We start from the raw sequence: 19,825 nt of genomic DNA on the forward strand, positions 1-19,825 counted from the left end.
ATTGAAATAGCTGGATTTCACCCACAAAACAACAGTAAATGTGACCACACCTTCTGAAGACATCACATGTGCCAAGGTACACTATCTTTAAATAAAACTGTAAAAGTGATGTAAAACAGTTTAATTAATGGCTTCATAATTCAACAAATTATTTGTAACTAAAGTGAACCTATTTTTGAAGTTAATTGCACCTAAATTTAAATAAACAGATAAAAAAAAATGTAGATATTGTATTCATGATTCACCATGATGTATTCAAATGTCACCATAACTTACATTTAAGCAGATAATGTTATCAGTATATGCCCTTTGAAGGAGAAAGTAAAAGCTCTCTTCTATCGCACTGCCACACACAAATATCTCCAACTTGGCAGTCATGGGGAATAAATCCTTAATGGAAGGGAGTTTAACTTATTAGCATTGCTATGTGGTGGCTAGGGTTATTGTTTAAGACTGAAACACAAACCAAGACACTGGTCATCATTGTGTATGTTGTACAAAATAAGATTTAATTAGGAAACAAACACCCATAAATAAGATTAAGGCAAAGGAAATACTCATTTAGAACCAAGCCCAAGAAGAATTTACAAAGAATTTCTTTGAAATGTGTCTGTTTTATTCAGTTATCTTCCATGTGTCGATTTAAATTCTGAATAATTATTAGTAGAAATGAACACTGACGGCGGGTTCTGTAGAACCGGTTTCATACAAACTAGTTTTCAGTGATGTGTAAAATTAATACATTTCTTTCTTTGCTCAGTGTTACACAACTCAATATACAGCGGTTTTTAAACTGCAACTTCATATCTTTTCATGATGCCTCACTGAAACTTCTTGCAATACTGGGAAATACTGAGAGCAAAGAAAATTTGTCAGACAAAAATGAATGCATTTATACCCAAATTCTCATTTCCATAATATAAAAAAAATCTAATATTTAAAATTGTATAATTGCATCATGGTATATGTATATATGTTATACTGTATTTCTGATGGTTTTATATTATTATATTACGGTAATGAGAATGAGATTCTGGCACATTATGGTAACGAATTCTTTTTTGCATTATGGTACTGAGAATTTGGAGAAAATTTGTTTAATTGTCATGAAAATATAGCAGAATGCAAATCTTAATAAAAATATGAATGGCTTTTTATTAATGCAAATTATAATTTTCTTTCTTTTGAATATATAAATAATGACCCAGATATTTCTTTGTCAGGTTAATGCAAGGTTATTTTGTTTGCATTCACTCAACGGGACACAAGAGAAGTGTAGAGAAAATGACTAAAATAAGTGGTAAGTCTGTGTGAGCACAATGGTTTGATCGGTTTGATACTAAGGCAATGAAGAATACACAGTATAATCAACTGAAACAGCACCAGACCACTAATATAATGAGGGGGGAAAAAAAGAAGAAAAGAAAATATCAGGTAATCAGAATCAAAATTCACATTGTGCAAAGACGGGCTGATTGCTTTGTTGAGTCTGTTCTGAGTGTGACCAAACACACACTGCATCAATAATACAGCCTGGGGATCAAATCCAGTTCTGTCCTCTGGAAAGTCTGGTGTAACATTGAGAAGCCTCGGATGCATGGGGCGATAGAAGTGTCAGTGTGAAGGTCCTAAACACATGTCAAACGTCCCATTGTTTCAGGATATAGAGGAGAATTCCTTAAGCAGAACATCCTGACTCATGGTGCTTAGAGACACGTTCTTCCTCACATTCAGACTGATGGAGCGCACCTAGAAAAAAAAGAAAACCAGCATCTCTACATCAAAACAACTTGATTAACCATGCGTCAAGAGCAGAGAACCGTTAAAGCAGGTGCGTGTGTGGTCATAAATTCACTTCTCATTAAAATTTAATGCAGCAATGAGTTCCTAAGGGCAGAGTTATTGAGCTCAGTTAAGTAGGAAAAGTAGGCTGAATTGACACCAAAATGTTTGGTTTTACAATACCAGCATCTATTATTAACTCATTTTTATTCATTTCTAGGCCAGTCTCACTTTTCCAAATACATTTTCCAAACATATTTTTTCAAATATTCCACAATATAATAGAACATGATAAAAATAAAAATAATAATTCCATTTTATTTTCTCCCAAATTTGATGTTTTCCATTTTAGATTATTAGTGGAACAGTGGAACGAAATGTCGATTTACTAAGTGGGCAGTACAATTTACAAAAAAATGACAAATTACAAAAATTACAATGACATGTAAGGATTTGGGCTGTCAATTTAACATGTTAACTAAATTAATTAGTTATGGGAAAAATTAATGTGTTAAAATTAACGCATTTGTAGTTCATCTTACTTTTCGTACAGTTGATTGCTCAGTTTTGGCAAAGAAAATATTACTTATAAATCCACAGCAGAAATGTTGTGCATCTCCGAGCAACACACAGCGGTCTTATAACTGAACAATTAGTTATTAATGACGTTTTTTAATGTTAATCGGAGTTGTGTCTCTCTTCTGTATGCGTGATGAATCACAGGGAAAGCACAAGCCTTGACTCATTTGTGTTGCCAGGTCTTGCTAGAAAAATCAGCGAACAAAAACAAGCCTGTAATAAACAGAAATAAATCCAAATGCTTTATGCTGAAAATAAGAACAATTTCGTAACTCATGTCTGCTCACTTTAATAACTCGATAAACCTGGTCACTTTATGAGCCGAGCTTAAACAACAAGCCCAAAACGCTTGTAATGAATGATCATGGCAACACAGAAAGAGCGCGCTCTGTGTGAAACGGGCTGTACAAGCATAAAACACAACGCCTCCATCGACTGTGTTTAGTTAAATTGCTGAATATAATGAGTGTTTTGTCACTGTAATATTACTTTGGTCACAATAACGGATACCAAACACGCAAGATGCCAGAACGTCGCTATGTTTTCCAAGCTGTCAATCATCAGAGTTTCGAGAGTGAGTCGTGTTCCGTACACACATGTAACAATAACTTAGTGGATTCACTCCAGCATTTAAATGCGGTTGTCAAACCTGAAACTTGCTGTGTGTATGTGGCCATAGTGTTATTTAATTTTTCTAGATTTCTGTTTTAATACAATTTAAATAATCAAAAAGAATGTCTAATCAATTGAATTCATAAAACTTTAACAATTTAATTATTTCTTAATATTTTAACAATAATAGTGCCTAGTGATGCACTGTAATGGAAATTCTGGGCTGAAACTGGAAATTCAGGATGCGCTTGGCTGAAAAACGAATAAAAAAAAACAACCAAACAAAAAATTAATAATAATAATAATAATAAATATATATAAATATAAATATAAATATATATATATATATATATATATATATATATATATATATATATATATATATATATATATATATATATATATATATATATGTGTGTGTGTGTGTGTGTGTGTGTGTGTGTGTGTGTATTAATATTAAACTTTTTAATTAGTTTCATGAATTTTAACTTAACACCAAAATAAAAAAAATTTGAAAATTTAAATTGCACAAAAGGCAGTTCTTAATAATAAAAATTTTCTACTCCAATTTGTTGATGAAATATAAACGATGTTCATTTTGATGATAATGAATGATGGCTGCAATAATTTGTTTTCAAGATTTATTCAAACATACATAAGATTTCAGTAAGTTGTACTGTATCTTTCAACATTCCTTCTGATGTTCATTCATGTTTATTTCATGCTGTAACAATTAGTAAAGAAAAAGAGATGATGGGGAGACCAGGGCTGGTCAAAATGTAATGATAAAATTGTCAAATAAAATTTTAAGGTATTAATAAATGAATAAAATTTGCTACCAGGTACCACAATTTGTGAAATATTGCCATTGTATCTCTTTAAATCTTTTGCATGCAACCCAAAATTAATGTAGCCGAAGGAAGTAGCTTGCCAAGCAAACTCAAAAGCTTACCAGCTCCTTGAAAAAGCCAGCTTCTTTGGGTTGCTCTGAATAACGCTCAAACTGATCCAGACCGTCCTGCAGTTTCAAAGTTAGTGTGTCGTAGTTTGACCGTACCACCTCCAGCACCTACAGAGCAGAAAATGACATTAATCCCATATACAATTAAAGTAAATCTTCCAGGTTCACATCTAATAGAACTAAAGGAACACACTTCAGGTAAAAGCTAGTGGAATGATCACATGACTTCCGATACAGACACAAACCACCACAAATGGCACACGCTCTCTGTTGCACTGGTCTCCAACAGTAAACAGTAGCGTCTTTATGGGTATTTAATCTTTATAAAGCTCTTTTTTTTAAAAACCTAGTTAAATGTAAGCATCATATTTTGTGTCAAATTCTTACGTTTAAATCAATAAATTCAATTATAATAATAAGACACAACATGGCTGTTACCAATCAAATGAAAGACTGTTTAATACAGCTCAAAGGGGACATGAATGTGTTTAACCTGCAGTCTCAAATGCATAATGTTTTGATTGAACATAAAAATCAATATTGATATTATTATTATTATTTAAAAAAAACGAAGATACTTTAAAGGGTTAGTTCACCCAAAAATGAAATTTCTGTCATTAATTACTCACCTTCATGTTGTTAAACACCCGTAGGACATTCGTTCATCTTCAGAAAACAAATTAAGATATTTTGATGAAATCCAAGAGTTTTTTTATCCTCAATTGAAAGAGCAATGAAATTACCATCATTCAAGGTCCAGAAAAGTAGTAAAAACATTGTTAAAATAGACCATGTGACTACAGTGGTTCAACCTTAATATTATGAAGCGACGAGAATACTTTTTGTGTGCAAAAAACAAAACAAAAATAACGACTAATTGACCCCTGTCATTCTCATATGCTATTTTTTGTTGCAGAGCTTCTGTGTTTACCGAAGATGAACGAAGGTCTTATGGGTGTGGAACGCCATGAGAGTGAGTAATTAATGACAGAAATGGCATTCATGACATTTCTGGGTGAACTAACGCTTTAAATGTGAAATTAAAACCATCAGTAGTTGGCAGAAAGTCACTGTTAATGAGTAAGTCATTGAGTTTCATTCAAACGGCTGATTCATTCAGGAACAAAGCATTTGACTTAATGAGTGAGTCATTGAATCATTCATTCAAACGATTTGTTCATTTTGTAAAGAAACACTGCCATGTGTTGAGCAAAAACTGGCAATATTGTCTAAAATGTAAGTCACTTATTATTAACTTCTTGTTTATTGAACTGTTGTATAAAAATCAATATCACATTTGTAATCATGCTGATATTTGAAGAAAAAAACAGCACTCTTTGTGTGATATTGATTAACTATATTAAATTATATAAATATTACATGTAGGGTATGCGTGCACTCTACTAGGTGTGTTTTTGTAAAGTGAGGGACATAATGTCAGATCGCACATTGTTAAAACAGCAATTACGATATTATTGTAGATGACATATCGCACACCCCTAATTGGATTGGACTGAATTTGACTCGGACAGGCTGATGGAACATTGAAAAACAAATCCACATACTTAAACTAAACTAAGAGAGCCAGAGGGTAGATAGAGGTCATGTGGTAGCATCTGGTTTAACGAGATAAAAGAGAAGAGAATTTGGGATTGCGAGTGACAGCTGGCATAACCATCTGTAAAACTGACCTCACTTCCAGCACATCATTACCCTACAGATCAAAGGGTAATTAAGCAACACCTGTGACCACAAACACCTGTGACTGTCCCAATCAACTGCCTTTTTATAAGAAATTCTTCATCGAGACACATAAAGAGTTTTTTGAATATTTCGATTCAAAATCAATTCTTTCATTTCACAGAATGACTATATGACTGTAAATCACAGTACACATGTATATAAATAAAGTGTGGATGTATTTAGATACATAAAAAAGTTAGCTATAGTCATTTTGTTCTAAATATGTTAATGTCATTTCCAACACAGTCATTTCCAGCACAAAACGAATGATAATCTAAAATGTGGTAGTACTGGTGTTCCAGATCGTAATGGTGAAATTTCGGTTGATAGGCTGTTCAGGTTGCTGTAGCAGTCCACAAACTATTATTATATTAATTTATTATTATATATTTATTTTACTATGATCTATTTTTCTCTTATATTCTATCCATTCAAATGTAAAATTTTTGAAAGAAGTCTTTCGGCGCTGCCCCGACGTTCTTACGCTCTATACTGACGAACGCGCCATCTGCTCCTCAGATTTCTCTGCCTTCACAAAGCGGCCATTTTAGCCTTTCTGCTATGGTTTATCTGACCCGAATTTTGGATTATTATTCAAGTGTTTCTTCATCTGCACTTCAGCGACTGCAATAGTGGAACTTGTTCTCCTTGTGGTGAAGTGCCATGGAGTTTCGTCGTTGTATAGACCTTATTTACCAGAGAAACAAGCGCTTTAGAATATTGTCTTTGAACTTCCATTTTCGCGGTAGCCCTATATATTTCTATGGCATTGCTGTTGAAGAATAATTAGCTGGTGAAGTGGATTTACCTGCTGTAGAGTTAATGAAAGTTATCATGAGAATTGTTATGTTTAAAGCAGATGTCTTAACAAATGTCAGTAGACCGGGAAGATTTTAAAATGAGCAGTTCATTCATAAATACGTAAGATCGCTGTGGAAATACAAACCAAAAGTCAAAAGACAACGAGCGCAGTGCTGAAAAGGGGTGGGGCTACATAAGGTCTATACCGCCATGTTCTCGCTTCATTACGAGCGACGACCCACACAGTAAAGGGGCGGTCACATTGCACGTTTCGTTCCATTGACTTCCATTCAAACGCATGCGAATGCGTCAGACAGGAAACGCAAGCTTGTGCGAAAAACATTTGCTTTTCACTGCGTTCCAAAGTTCAAGTTTGGTGAACTCTGACCTGCGAATTCGCATCGCATGAAGAGGTGCGACCAGCAGAAGATCGATTCGTCACGGCATGACCTCTTGGCTGAATTAAAAGAATTACATTTTTGCAGTAAGGTCAAGTATGTTCTATATTTTTACAGTTTTAATATGTATTACTTTAAGTTATATGTTGAATTCATGTTTATAATAAAGACGCTGTAGACCGTGACGTCATATCACGACCGTTACAGCATCCAAAGAAATTTCGCATGTTCAAAGTCTAGTGTGACCGTGGCTTAAGTGTGACATGCGTGAGGCTTTACATGGCGCTTCTGCTTGTAAATTCTGTGAAAATCTCCTTCTCAAATCTCTCAATTCTAGACTTGCAGTTTTTGAGAAGGAGTCATCCGTTTTTCTCCGTCGCGCTCCCCAAGCTGCCGAGGCCTCACATGAATCTGCAACCAGGGGTTCGGATGTAGAGCTCGAGGACACGGAGAGCGAGCAGGAGGGCCTCGCCCTTTCTCTCACTCCCCCTCCTGAGCACACACACGGGGTTTTGCTGGTCGAATTCTCGCATGATTATCTGTGCCCTAGCCCGGAAGCACGCAAGACAGTTTCCTTCGGGCTAGACAATGTCATTTACACCGCAGCGTCCGACTCTGAGGATTTCGGGCCTGCTTCAACTGATGCTCTCCCGTCTGGTGGCCAGGAAGCGTGGCCTTCCGCGGCCTACTCAGAGCTTATTGATGTGCTTTCACGTGCTATAGAAAAGCATGTTGTAGATTTGCGGGTCTTGTCAGGCCAATCTCAATCGTCTAAACTAGATGAGAGGTTTTTGAGCGGCCCCAATTCTAGGCCAATACGGAGAAAGCTGCCCTTTTTCAGTGATCTGCATAGTGAGATTTCCAGATCCTGGAAGCAGCTGTTTTCCACCCACTTGACTAATGCGGCAGCTGCTGATTTCACCAACCTTGTTGGTTCTGTGGAGCAGGGCTATACTGCCATTCCAGCGATTGAAGACACGCTGGCTACACACCTCTCTCTATCTTTGGCTCCTTCTTGGAAGTCCCGCCCCCTCCTTCCATCTAAACCGTGCAGGAATACTTCCGCCCTTCTCGTGAGCTGGTCAGGTTGGCATGACCCTTCATACAATGGCCATTCTCCAAGCCTACCAGGCGGAAGTTTTGAAAGAAATGGACGAGGGCGATGGTCTGAAGACGGAAACGGTCACAGATTTGGCCTTAAGAGACATGAAACATACCGTGCCTGCTATAGGGTGCACCATGGCGGGCTCGGTGGCTACAGAGCGCCACCTATGGCTCAATCTTACGGAAATCCGAGATAAAGAGAAGGTGTTCCTCATGAATGCCCTTATCTCTCAGTCAGGTTTGTTCGGGGAGGCAGTCAACACTGTAGTTGACAAATTTCAGGCTGCCAAGTCCCAGTCGGCTGCTCTCAGGCAGTTTATGCCCAGGAGAGTTAGGGACTCTTCTATCTCCTCCTCTTCTCTACCCAGAGTGCGCTCCTCGCATTGGAAGGAGTCCACCAGTAGGAGAAGTGACCCGGTTCATTCCCCACTGAATACGGTTTGGGGAGCCCGTGGTCATCTCACTCGCTCTCCTCTTCCAGCTCTGTCACATCCACTGCCAAGCGCATTTCGGTGTGCAGCATTCGATCAGCCTCAGCCCTTTTCATCACGGGAGACAGGAGACATGCTGAGCTTTCTCCCCTCATTGCCGATTTGTGTGTCGCCTGCTGCTCGCATAATCAGTGACACGTGCAGTTTTCTCCAGGAGCCGGCAGACCCCATATCTGTCACACAGGCTGTGGGCCCTCTCATCCCGCATCAGGATGCTGGGCGTTCTCCTTCGCAGTCAACCATTCTACCCTGCAAGGACCAGTTTGACACTCTAATGCAGGTATGTCCTCTACATTGTGACACACTGCTTCCTCTATCACATTTCTTTCACGAATGGAAGCGTCTGCCAGGGGTATCGCCTTGGATTCTAAAAACAGTGCAGTTTGGTTACACAAGCTGATACCGGCTGTTCTGTGCAGGGTGAGGGAGAGAAGGGTCCGTCTCCTACATGTAGCCCCACTCTGGCCGTCCCAGACATGGTTCTCTGAGCTGATTCTTCTTCTGGATTCCCCTCCATGGGAGATCCTGACAAGACCTGCTGCGAGGCCTTTTTCCATAACAAGGCTGTATTCCTCCAAGTAGAGGGTTTTTGAGTCTTGGTGTTCAGCTCATGCTGTGGATCCCGTCAACTGCCCTGTGGGGTTTTCCTGCAAGAAAAATTTGCTGTGGGAGCAGTTGCTACTACTCTAGTTTATGTCGCAGCCGTTGCTGCTCGAAGGGAGTCAGATGAAATTCCCCTGGGCAAACATAGGTTGGTCTCGGCGTTTATGCGTGAGGTTTGGTGCCTGAAGCCAGCACGCCCCCCTGGAATTCCCTCTTGGGATCTGTCTGCTGTCCTGGAGGGCTTAATGGAGGCTCCTTTTGAGCCCTTGGAGTCAGCTCCAGAGCGGATTCTGACTCTTAAGGTTGCTCAATTGTTGGCTCTTACTTCTTTAAAGCAAGTGGGGGATTTGCAAGCTCTCTCTGTTAGCGAGGCGTGTATGGACTTCGCCCCTGGTCTAGTTAAGGTAACCTTAAGACCCAGGCAAGGATATGTGCCCAAGGTCTTGTCTACACCATTTCGCTCTAAAGTTATCACCCTTCACTCATTCCATCCTCCTCCTTTCGCCTCTGATGAAACTATAAAACTTTTATTTTATTTTATAATTTTTATTTTATTCGGGTTCCCAGGTTCTGTCCGTTTGAACCGGCCATGGTTGCTATCTGGATTTTCATCGTGCCAGATATAGCAGTTCTTTAGCTTGGCATGTTTGGTATATCGTTCCCATTGCGTCATAGCTACGTAGCATCGAGTGAACCTATGAAAGAGAACGTCTCGGGGTACTGGTGTAGCATATATTCTCTGAATAGGGAATGAGATGCTGCGTCCGCTGCCAAGCTCCTCGCGCTGCCGACAAGTAGCCTTTTTCGGCAGAGAAATCTGAGGTGCAGATGGTGCGTTTATCAGTGTAGGATGTCGACGTAAGAGCGTCGCGCCATCAGCCAATGTATTGGCGTGATTCGATGCAGGCTTCAGACAATCGGCACACCCAGAGGGCATTCCCATTGCATCATAGCTACGCAGCATCGAGTGAACCTATTCAGAGAATATAGGTTACGCCAGTAACCTGAGACGTTTTTCCTGCATCATATTTTTGTGGAAACTGTGATATATTTTCTCAGGATTATCTGATGAATATAAAGTTAAAAAGAACAGCATTCATTTGAAATAGAAATCTTTTTATTTTGACTAATGCCTCCATGCTGAATAAATGTATGAATTCCTTTTAAAAAAAAAAAATCATACTGAACGCAAACATTCAAACAGTACTGTATTAATAAAACATAATATTACAAAAATACAAGGATAAATGTTAATTTTTAATTGAAAAAAAAAAAAAAAATCTTAATTTTATTTTACTCATTAAAGTCTGTTGTAGGAATTTGTTAATGTTATATGACCGTCAAACCCAGTGAAACTGATGTGAATGTATTCAGTTACCTGATCTTCTGAGAGCTGGGAGATGTGGTTCACAGCAGCGTATGACTCAATCTTAGGATTGAAATGGTTAATAATTGCTCTGAAAATACACAAACAAATAAAAACAGGCAAAATGAGATATTTGATATACTTGAGTATGTGATCTGCATTGAAAAAAATTGATTATTAGCTGTCCTATGACATGCCTGGGTGAGAATAAAAGGTAGAGTTACATAGAAATTCAAAAGGCGTGGTTCTTTAAACAGTATGCTGTAATATTTGCATTATGTATGCTTTTAAAAAAGCAACAACAGTCGACTTCTTTTGTGCGGCACAAACACATGGTGACATCTCTGAAAGCCCAGAGAATGCTTCCACATTACCTCAGACTCTAAAATCAATAATTTATTCACTGCGCCCCAAACCAAATAAAACGCACAAATAAAAAAACACACATTGTACCAAAGCTATCCAATGTTAGTCATAGTCTTCAACTAAAGCATAACTGGTATGCAAATTAGTATACATTATATAATTAGACAAAAAAAAACAACAACTTTAATTAAATTTTATCATAAATGTTTGCCTTTTATAGACATATTCATGACTTTTTATAGGGAGCACTTCAATGTTATTTTTTATAATATTTTAGTTAATAACAAAAAGTATTACATTTTAAAATGTAAAAATATGATAAATGAAACTACAAGATAAATAAATTATATTGATATTTAATGTGAAAATTATTTAAAATGAACCCTATACAGCCTATTGTATCATATTTGATATGCAAACTACGGCCTCTAAATGATCAACATGATCTGTCGTCTGATTGATAGTTTATGCTTTTTAGCAAGTAAAAGGCCTTTTATTATAATTAGAAAAACGTCTACCTGCAGCTTGTGGTTTATGTGTCTTTTTGATGTGAAATCTACAGATTTTTATAAGGAAGGATTATTTGTTGATCTCTCAATCATCATTTTGCCCCCACAATAAAAACTACAGAGCTTTGATCATAATATTAAGCATTTAAATATCATACTAAAGCATATTGGGAAATTCAGAGAGGAAACACATATTTTATGTAAGTATCTGTTATACTGTTACAAAGATCTTATTGATTTACAGTGGGTACGGAAAGTATTTAGACCCCCTTACATTTTTCACTCTTTGTTATATTGCAGCCATTTGCTAAAATCATTTAAGTTTTTTTTTTTTTTCTCAATGTACACACAGCACCCCATATTGACAGAAAAACACAGAATTGTTGACATTTTTGCAGATTTATTAAAAAAGAAAAACTGAAATATCATATGGTATATCCCTAAGTATTCAGACCCTTTGCTCAGTATTTAGTAGAAGCACCCTTTTGATCTAATACAATTTTGGGAAAGATGAAGTTTTTTACACCTGGATTTGGGGATCCTCTGCCATTTCTCCTTGCAGATCCTCTCCAGTTTTGTCAGGTTGGATGGTAAACGTCGGTGGAACGCCATTTTTAGGTCTCTCCAGAGATGCTCAATTGGGTTTAAGTCAGGGCTCTGGCTGGTCCATTCAAGAACAGTCACAGAGTTGTTGTGAAGCCACTCCTTTGTTATTTTAGCTGTGTGCTTAGGGTCATTGTCTTGTTGGAAGGTAAACCTTCGGCCCAGTCTGAGGTCCTGAGCACTCTGGAGAAGGTTTTCATCCAGGATATCCCTGTACTTTGCCGCATTCATCTTTCCCTTGATTGCAACCAGTCATCCTGTCCCTGCAGCTGAAAAACACCCCCACAGAATGATGCTGCCACCACCATGCTTCACTGTTGGGACTGTATTGGACAGGTGATGAGCAGTGCCTGGTTTTCTCCACACATACCGCTTAGAATTAAGGCCAAAAAGTTCTATCTTGGTCTCATCAGACCAGAGAATCTTATTTCTCACCATCTTCGGCAAACTCCATGCGGGCTTCCATGTGTCTTGCACTGAGGAGAGGCTTCCGTCGGGCCACTCTGCCATAAAGCCCCGACTGGTGGAGGGCTGCAGTGATGGTTGACTTTCTACAACTTTCTCCCATCTCCCGACTGCATCTCTGGAGCTCAGCCACAGTGATCTTTGGGTTCTTCTTTACCTCTTTCACCAAGGCTCTTCTCCCCCGATAGCTCAGTTTGGCCAGACGGCCAGCTCTAGGAAGGGTTCTGGTTGTCCCAAACGTCTTCCATTTAAGGATTATGAAGGCCACTTTGCTCTTAGGAACCTTAAGTGCAGAAGAATTTTTTTTGTAACCTTGGCCAGATCGGTGCCTTGCCACAATTCTATCTCTGAGCTCTTCAGGCAGTTCCTTTGACCTCATGATTTGTCATTTGCTCTGACATGCACTGTGAGCTGTAAGGTCTTATATAGACAGGTGTGTGGTTTTCCTAATCAAGTCCAATCAGTATAATCAAACACAGCTGGACTCAAATAAAGGTGTAGAACCATCTCAAGGATGATCAGAAGAAATGGACAGCACCTAAGTTAAATATACGAGCAAAGGGTCTGAATACTTAGGACCATGTGATATTTCAGTTTTTCTTTTTTAATAAATCTGCAAAAATGTCAACAATTCTGGGTTTTTCTGTCAATATGGGGTGCTGTGTGTACATTAATGAGAACAAAAATGAACTTTAATTATTTTAGCAAATGGCTGCAATATAACAAAGAGTGAAAAATTTAAGGGGGTCTGAATACTTTCCGTACCCACTGTACATCATTTATCATGTTTAACACGTTTATTTTGACATCATTAGCTATATTCATTATCAATTAGTCGCGTCTGCCCACCGTGCATGGAAAACTTTCACCGCATTAGCAAATTACAGCACTAAATAATACAATTCTATGGACTAAATACATCTGAAAATAGTGAAGGAAACAGAGTGAGCTACTGCACGAAAGGGACGTGATTCAAGCTGCCCAAAACTTCAAGCTAATGCATCAGTGTAATGTTTAACATGGCTGTCAGGTGCTTTGACAAATGCGTGTGCTGTTTATTGTGTGATATGTTTCCTCAGTGCAAAACTTTAATTTTACGGTTATATCCTTATCTTTAAGTGTTACAAATTCATGCAAATATTTCCGTTTTGCATGAAGGCTCATCCTGACAGTCTGTGTTAAACTTCAGACTTTACTGAATGAGCGCCAGTGCACGCATGCACATCAAACTGACTGGATGCATTACAGAGGGAGAGAATTAATATTCAGCGCAAAAATATTGATTTTGCTAAAATATCTGTTGTTGGACATTAAATTTCGGTTTAAAAGTAGACATGTAATTCAAGTATTTTATTTGGTAACTGTAAAGGGATAACAACGTGTAATTGAATATAAATGTAGGACGTTTCTCAGATTTACAGGATAAAGAAATGACAGTAAGAGGTTACGGTGTCCAGAGTGAATGTGTGTGTTACTGCAGAACATTCCTCTTATCTGTTAACACTGAGATTGTCTTTTTGTTTTCTTTATTATTATCTTGCTTAGCTCTTTTGCACATTTTGCATATAGCATATATATAGATATATTCACTATATATGTTTTCATAACATTCAGTTGGCACATTTATCTGAAGGACAGCATTGGGCAGGATGTGGAATAGTGCATTTTGTCAAAAAAAGGGGGCTTTTTATCCGATTAATCAAAGAAATAATCTGCCAACTAACTGATTATCAAAATAATCGTTAGTTGCAGCCCTAGTCTGTATTTCACACTGTGCAATGCGTGAGGGCTTGCTCTCATCAGAAATTACAGGGCTTGTGTTTTAAAGCTAAACAAACACTGGAATGAATAATGAATAATTATATGAATAACTGGAATGAATAAATCACTGAAAATTGGCCGTGAGTCACTGTTCTCTCTGCCATCTCTGATGATGCATGTATAGTCTAAAGGTTCAATAAACTTGTCCATTTCAAAAGATGTAAATGTAAAGGTTGAAGTACATATCAGAGTTCTTACCTGACGTTGACAAGAGCATGAGTAACTTTACTAGCAGGCTCCTTCCACTGGCCTGCATTGGTGGAGACTCTCAGCACTGTGGCGACATGGAGATCAGGTTAGTGCATTAGTAATTATGAATAAAAATAAGCATGTACACAGCAGGAGTGTTGACTTACCCATGCAGTAGAGGTTATCGAACACCTGATGCATGCGTATAATCTCATAATACAGCTCATCGTAACTGCTGGGGGTGGGCAGAAACGTGTCTCCATATGTGATGAACATATTAAAGAGGTTCACCACCTAAAAAAAAATGAAAATGGACAGACAGGAAATGTAAATGTTCCTAGAGTGTGAAATGTAAACCCCAATTGTATCGTACTTAAAGATGTGACAAAGGTTTACTCATAGTGAGTGTGGTTTACCTGAAGTGCCAGCTGGAAGATATTGTGCTTTGCCAGAAGGCCAGTCTCATTAGACAGCAGGAACTTTAGAAGGTTAATGAGAGCTGGAAAACAATCAACAGGGCCATCTGAAGCGGTTTTATGATTTCACATAAAAGTAATCACTATTTTGACCTGTGACTCCACACAACTGTTAGTGCAGATTTAGATGATCATTAGCAGATTCATTATTATGGGTTGCAGATATATATATATATATATATATATATATATCTGCTTTATATAAAAGGCAAAAACTAAAAAAAAAATTCACACAAAACAAAGAGAAACTAAACAAAATACACTACAAAATAAAAACACTAAAAAAACAAATCAATAGAACAACAAAATAAAAACGTAAAGAAGAACAAAAACATAAGAAAAATGTAAACAAAAGCAAAGAAAAAACAAAAAAAACATACATTGAAAAGAAAAGAAAAAATAAACAGAAGAAAAAACAAAAGAGAAGAATAAATTAAATAACTAATGAACAAAAACAGACAAACAACAATAAAAAACAGAATGCATTTCAACTGGTCTGGTTTTTGTTTACACTGTATTGATCATACCTGACCAGAGGTCTCTCCATGTGTAGTGCAGTCTAATTCTGCACTTTTTCTGGTAGCAGATCAGTTTGTGAATTATTTGAATGCAGCGCCTAAAATAAATAAAACAATTCATTCTCTCCATATCCACATTTATCTAAGCATTGCAGTGTTTAAAACAGCTTGTACTATGGGGCTGTTGAATGCTTGAATATTATTGGCTGACGAATGTTCTAAGCTATGCAATTATTTTCCAGTAAACACAAAGCTAAAGTAGTTCCAGGAAGGTCCATATCGCCAAATGCTATTTCAAAGGTTCTTACAGCCTACAACAGCAAATGAACCAAAACTCACAAAGACAATGAACAGGCAAACAGATATAACAAAGAACAGGATAAAAATGACAAACAATTTCTATGTTTTTTCTACAAAATTACATTTCATCTATGAAAAGCATGTTTCCCTTTTCCCCTCTCTCTCCCATATAAATACACACACATACAGTACAGACACACAGACGGAAACGTTCGTGCGCACAGAAACGTGCTGTCAGCACTGCCCTGCAACTCTATCAATAAAATAGTTTTGCAGTTGAAAAGCTACATGGCATTTTCTCAGCATCAAGGTAGTAACATTGCTGTTCTTGAAGCAGTTAAACTTACAAATTCCTTATTAGAGACAATGCTGCCAACTGAGAGATGAACAGACTCACACTTCAATCGATCGATCGATCCATCCAATAACTGCATTAGATTGCATTTCAGTGGCTCAAGCCCCCATTATAGCTCTAAAATTATATTTTGGAATTAGTAATGGAGGCTTGGGTTGATATCCTAAGAAATTATTACACACAAAAGAACAAAAACCTGACATATGTCTTGAAATAAAACATCTGAACAATGTCTTAAAGACCCCCTGTGGTTAAAATCAAGTTTTAATGTTGTTTATATGTCAATGTGGTGTTTTTAAAGGGGTCATGAACTGCGTTGTTTTATTATGTTTCCTGGGGTGCACTTATAATGTTAGTATGATTTTTACATCAAAAATTGTCATCATTTTAAAGGTGCTTTAGAACCAGTTTTTACAAGAGTGTAATATAAGTCTAAGGTGTCCCCTGAATGTGTCTGAAGTTTCAGCTCAAAATACCCCATAGATTTAAAAAAAAAAAAAAAAATTAACTGCCTATTTTGAAGCATCATTAACTATGCACCGGTTCAGTGTGCGGCCCCTTTAAATCCTCTCACTCCCTGCCCCCCGAGCTCTCGACTATTATACAGTGCATTTACAAAGTTCACATAGCTAATATAACCCTCAAATGGATCTTTACCAAATGTTCATCATGCATACTGCATACATGCATTGGATCATGTGAGTATAGTATTTAGATGTTTACATTTGATTCTGAATGAGTTTGAGGCTATGCTTCGTGGCTAATGGCTAATGCTACACTGTTGGAGAGATTTATTAAGAATGAAGTTGTGTTTATGCATTATACAGACTGCAAGTGTTTAAAAATGAAAATAATGACGGCTCTCTTGTCTCCGTGAATACAGTAAGAAATGATGGTAACTTTAACCACATTTAACAGTACATTAGCAACATGCTAACGAAACATTTAGAAAGATAATTTACAAATATCACTAAAAATATCAGTTATCATGGATCACGTCAGTTATTATTGCTCCATCTGCCATTTTTCGCTATTGTCCTTGCTTGCTTACCTAGTCTGATGATTCTGCTGTGCTGCCCCAGACGTTAATACTGGCTTGTGTAATGCCTTGAACATGGGCTGGCATATGCAAATATTGGGGGCGTACATATTAATGATCCTGACTGTTACGTAACAGTCGGTGCTATGTTGAGATTCGCCTGTTCTTCGGAGGTCTTTTAAACAAATGAGATTTATATAAGAAGGAGGAAACACTGGTGTTCAAGACTATATGTCAATTCCATGTACTGAACTCTTGTTATTCAACTATGCCAAGGTAAATTCAATTTTTCATTCGATGGCACCTTTAAAATAAAAGGCATTTTTCCTACCCTGATTTTAGCTCTTTTATTTGAATGCTCTATTTTAAGGGGCGTGTCTGCTTATCTAAACATCCCTGAAACCCACACACAAAAATCTATTTAAACTGAGGTAGAACACTGATGTATTTTGAGTTTGCAAGCTACACCTGTGGTGGGAGTATAATTGTAAATGTCTCAGAGTTTTGTTAGCATTCTGTGCCCATCATCCGTTATTTCCACCATTTTTCATTAAAACATGACGTTTTATTTCACATTTCTTTTCATTTCGCGTTGGCTCTCGTATTGAGGTATTTAGTCCGCAAACACAACAGTATTCTTACCGCGACTGATTTGGCTCAGGGCCAGCCAGCTCACACGCACTCAATCGTTCTCTTTCTATGAAACCTGTAAACCGGTTCTAACTCTACAACGACAATAACTCTATAGCAGTTGACCAGAGCACTGCAATTGCAAATGGATTTCACCACACATGATTTTCGTGTCTGTTCTCTGCGCAGCATTTATTTTTTCCGCGCGGTTTCAGAAGTGCGCGATTGCGCACGCGCGCAGCTTAGAGGGAACATTGCTCGCACTTATTTGATTGACGGCTCCAGCAATTGTAAAGGAAGCGTTCTTTGATTGCTTTCTATACAAAATTCAATCACAGTTTAAATAATATTATTTTCATCCTACTAAGAGAAACAATGAGAAGTTGACAATTTAGTCACTGTTTTGATTTACTGACAATAAACGATTTTGAGACAAAGAACATCTGACTGTACATGAATCATCTGACTTTTTTACTCGCATAAGTGTGTTGCACCATTTATTTCAGGCTTTTTTTTATTTCAGGTTCTCTGCAAATCCAATGCAGCTACTGTTTTTTTTTTTCCCCACAACCTGACACTGCACAACATTTTGCACTCTTCAAAGGTATGTTTATCACTTAGTTGCTCGATCCATTGTTAACGTCATGTCTGTCATTTACCTACTACTCTAAAACTTACAGGATATTCTTATAGTATGATGACCTGTTATATGTCAAAAGCTCAAGGAAAATTTGATTCCTCAATTCATGACCTCTTTAAAATGCTTTAAGACAAACCATGTGCAAATTCAACACCATTGCGGAGTATTTTCTCCTTAAAACTGCAGTGAATCAAAAGACAAAAACGTGGTTTGGAATCGTCCTTGTTCTCTACGTCACAAATATGTTGTAACCAATCCCATCAACGTGCGGGGCGGACTTTAGCATATCATTAACTATGCTGCGAAGCAGTGGGGCTCAAGAGAAGCAAGGTTATCCTGGTATATTTTACTGTTGATATAAAAAAAAAAAATCGGGTACATTTAGCAATATAGCGGGTGAATTATTTATACTACAATGTTATGATGAACCATATGCCTTTCTCCACTGATGCTCTGAGTTGTTCAAAGCGTTTCTAAGGATGCTGATTTTTTGACGACAGACTGAGATGGCGAACGGGAACATGGTTTTTGTAACATTAGCAACACATTATTAGCTGTTTGATAATGTAGTCAAGCCAAAGGCTAATTATATATCAAGTACTGTTATGTGTCAGACGTTGAGAGCAATACTTAAAAAGCATTACCATTCTGACACATTGACTTGTAGACGAACCTTTATAATTCACTTTTCCTCTTCATCTTCTGAATCAGTTTCTGGTTCAAACCTATATGGCTGAATTAAACCAGTGTTTCCACTTGCCATCGTGTAGCATTTACTACAGTAAAGTTGACCGAGTGGATCAGGTAGTCCAAGTTGGAGTGATTGAGTGGAGGCGGGGACTAATTTGCATATTCATGGTTCCACGTATACTAAATGAAGCAAGGGTTTAGAGTTACATTCAAGCTATTTAAAGACATGAAGAAATTATTCCCACAGGAAAAACCTTTAAATATGTCAATATGGTGATCAAAGATGAGTTTTAAAGGATAAAATTATTGACTACAGAGGGACTTTAAGGCTTGGTAACCGTAGTATAAGCAGAATAATTGACTCCAGGCCAATTTATTATTTCACTTCGCATCATGACTGCATTAAAACCCAGGTGTGAATTATTTTTCATATTAAACGGAAACTCACACATAGAGATCCATAGGAAATTCCTTCATCATATGAGTAACAATGAACTCAACCATCAGATCTGCAAAGACAAAGAATACTCATATAAACATTCACAAAATCATACATACAATCATTCACAAAAGAAATCACAATGAATCCCTAGTTCTCAACGCTCAACTCACCCAGAACTGCACACACTAAAGGTCGGGAGGGGATGTTCTTATCTGCGGCTTTCTTCCGGTGCCTCATGGGCTGAAATACATTTGACATCAGTAAGATGTCAGAAGAGCTGGGACAATAAATCAATGCATCGTGAATCGAGAAAAGATTCTGGATTGATTGTAAGATTTTCTG

At 37.5% G+C, this 19,825-nt stretch overlaps 1 protein-coding gene across 1 annotated transcript in view; it reads right to left on the reverse strand.

The window, feature by feature from the left end:
- Window positions 1-341: 341 nt before the first annotated feature.
- armh3 (armadillo like helical domain containing 3) overlaps window positions 342-19,825 on the reverse strand; it is a 58,479-nt gene continuing 38,995 nt past the window's right edge. The window contains exons 19-27 of the mRNA XM_067395795.1: window positions 19,654-19,723; window positions 19,490-19,550; window positions 15,397-15,485; window positions 14,810-14,892; window positions 14,561-14,687; window positions 14,403-14,478; window positions 10,453-10,531; window positions 3,926-4,042; window positions 342-1,749 (exon numbers count right to left, since the gene is read on the reverse strand). Of these exons, the coding sequence (XP_067251896.1) occupies window positions 1,657-1,749; window positions 3,926-4,042; window positions 10,453-10,531; window positions 14,403-14,478; window positions 14,561-14,687; window positions 14,810-14,892; window positions 15,397-15,485; window positions 19,490-19,550; window positions 19,654-19,723 (795 nt within the window). The 3' untranslated portion in view covers window positions 342-1,656. The remainder of the gene's footprint in view (window positions 1,750-3,925; window positions 4,043-10,452; window positions 10,532-14,402; window positions 14,479-14,560; window positions 14,688-14,809; window positions 14,893-15,396; window positions 15,486-19,489; window positions 19,551-19,653; window positions 19,724-19,825) is intronic.

This window comes from Chanodichthys erythropterus, chromosome 10, assembly GCF_024489055.1.
Source record: "Chanodichthys erythropterus isolate Z2021 chromosome 10, ASM2448905v1, whole genome shotgun sequence".
NCBI lineage: Eukaryota > Metazoa > Chordata > Actinopteri > Cypriniformes > Xenocyprididae > Chanodichthys > Chanodichthys erythropterus.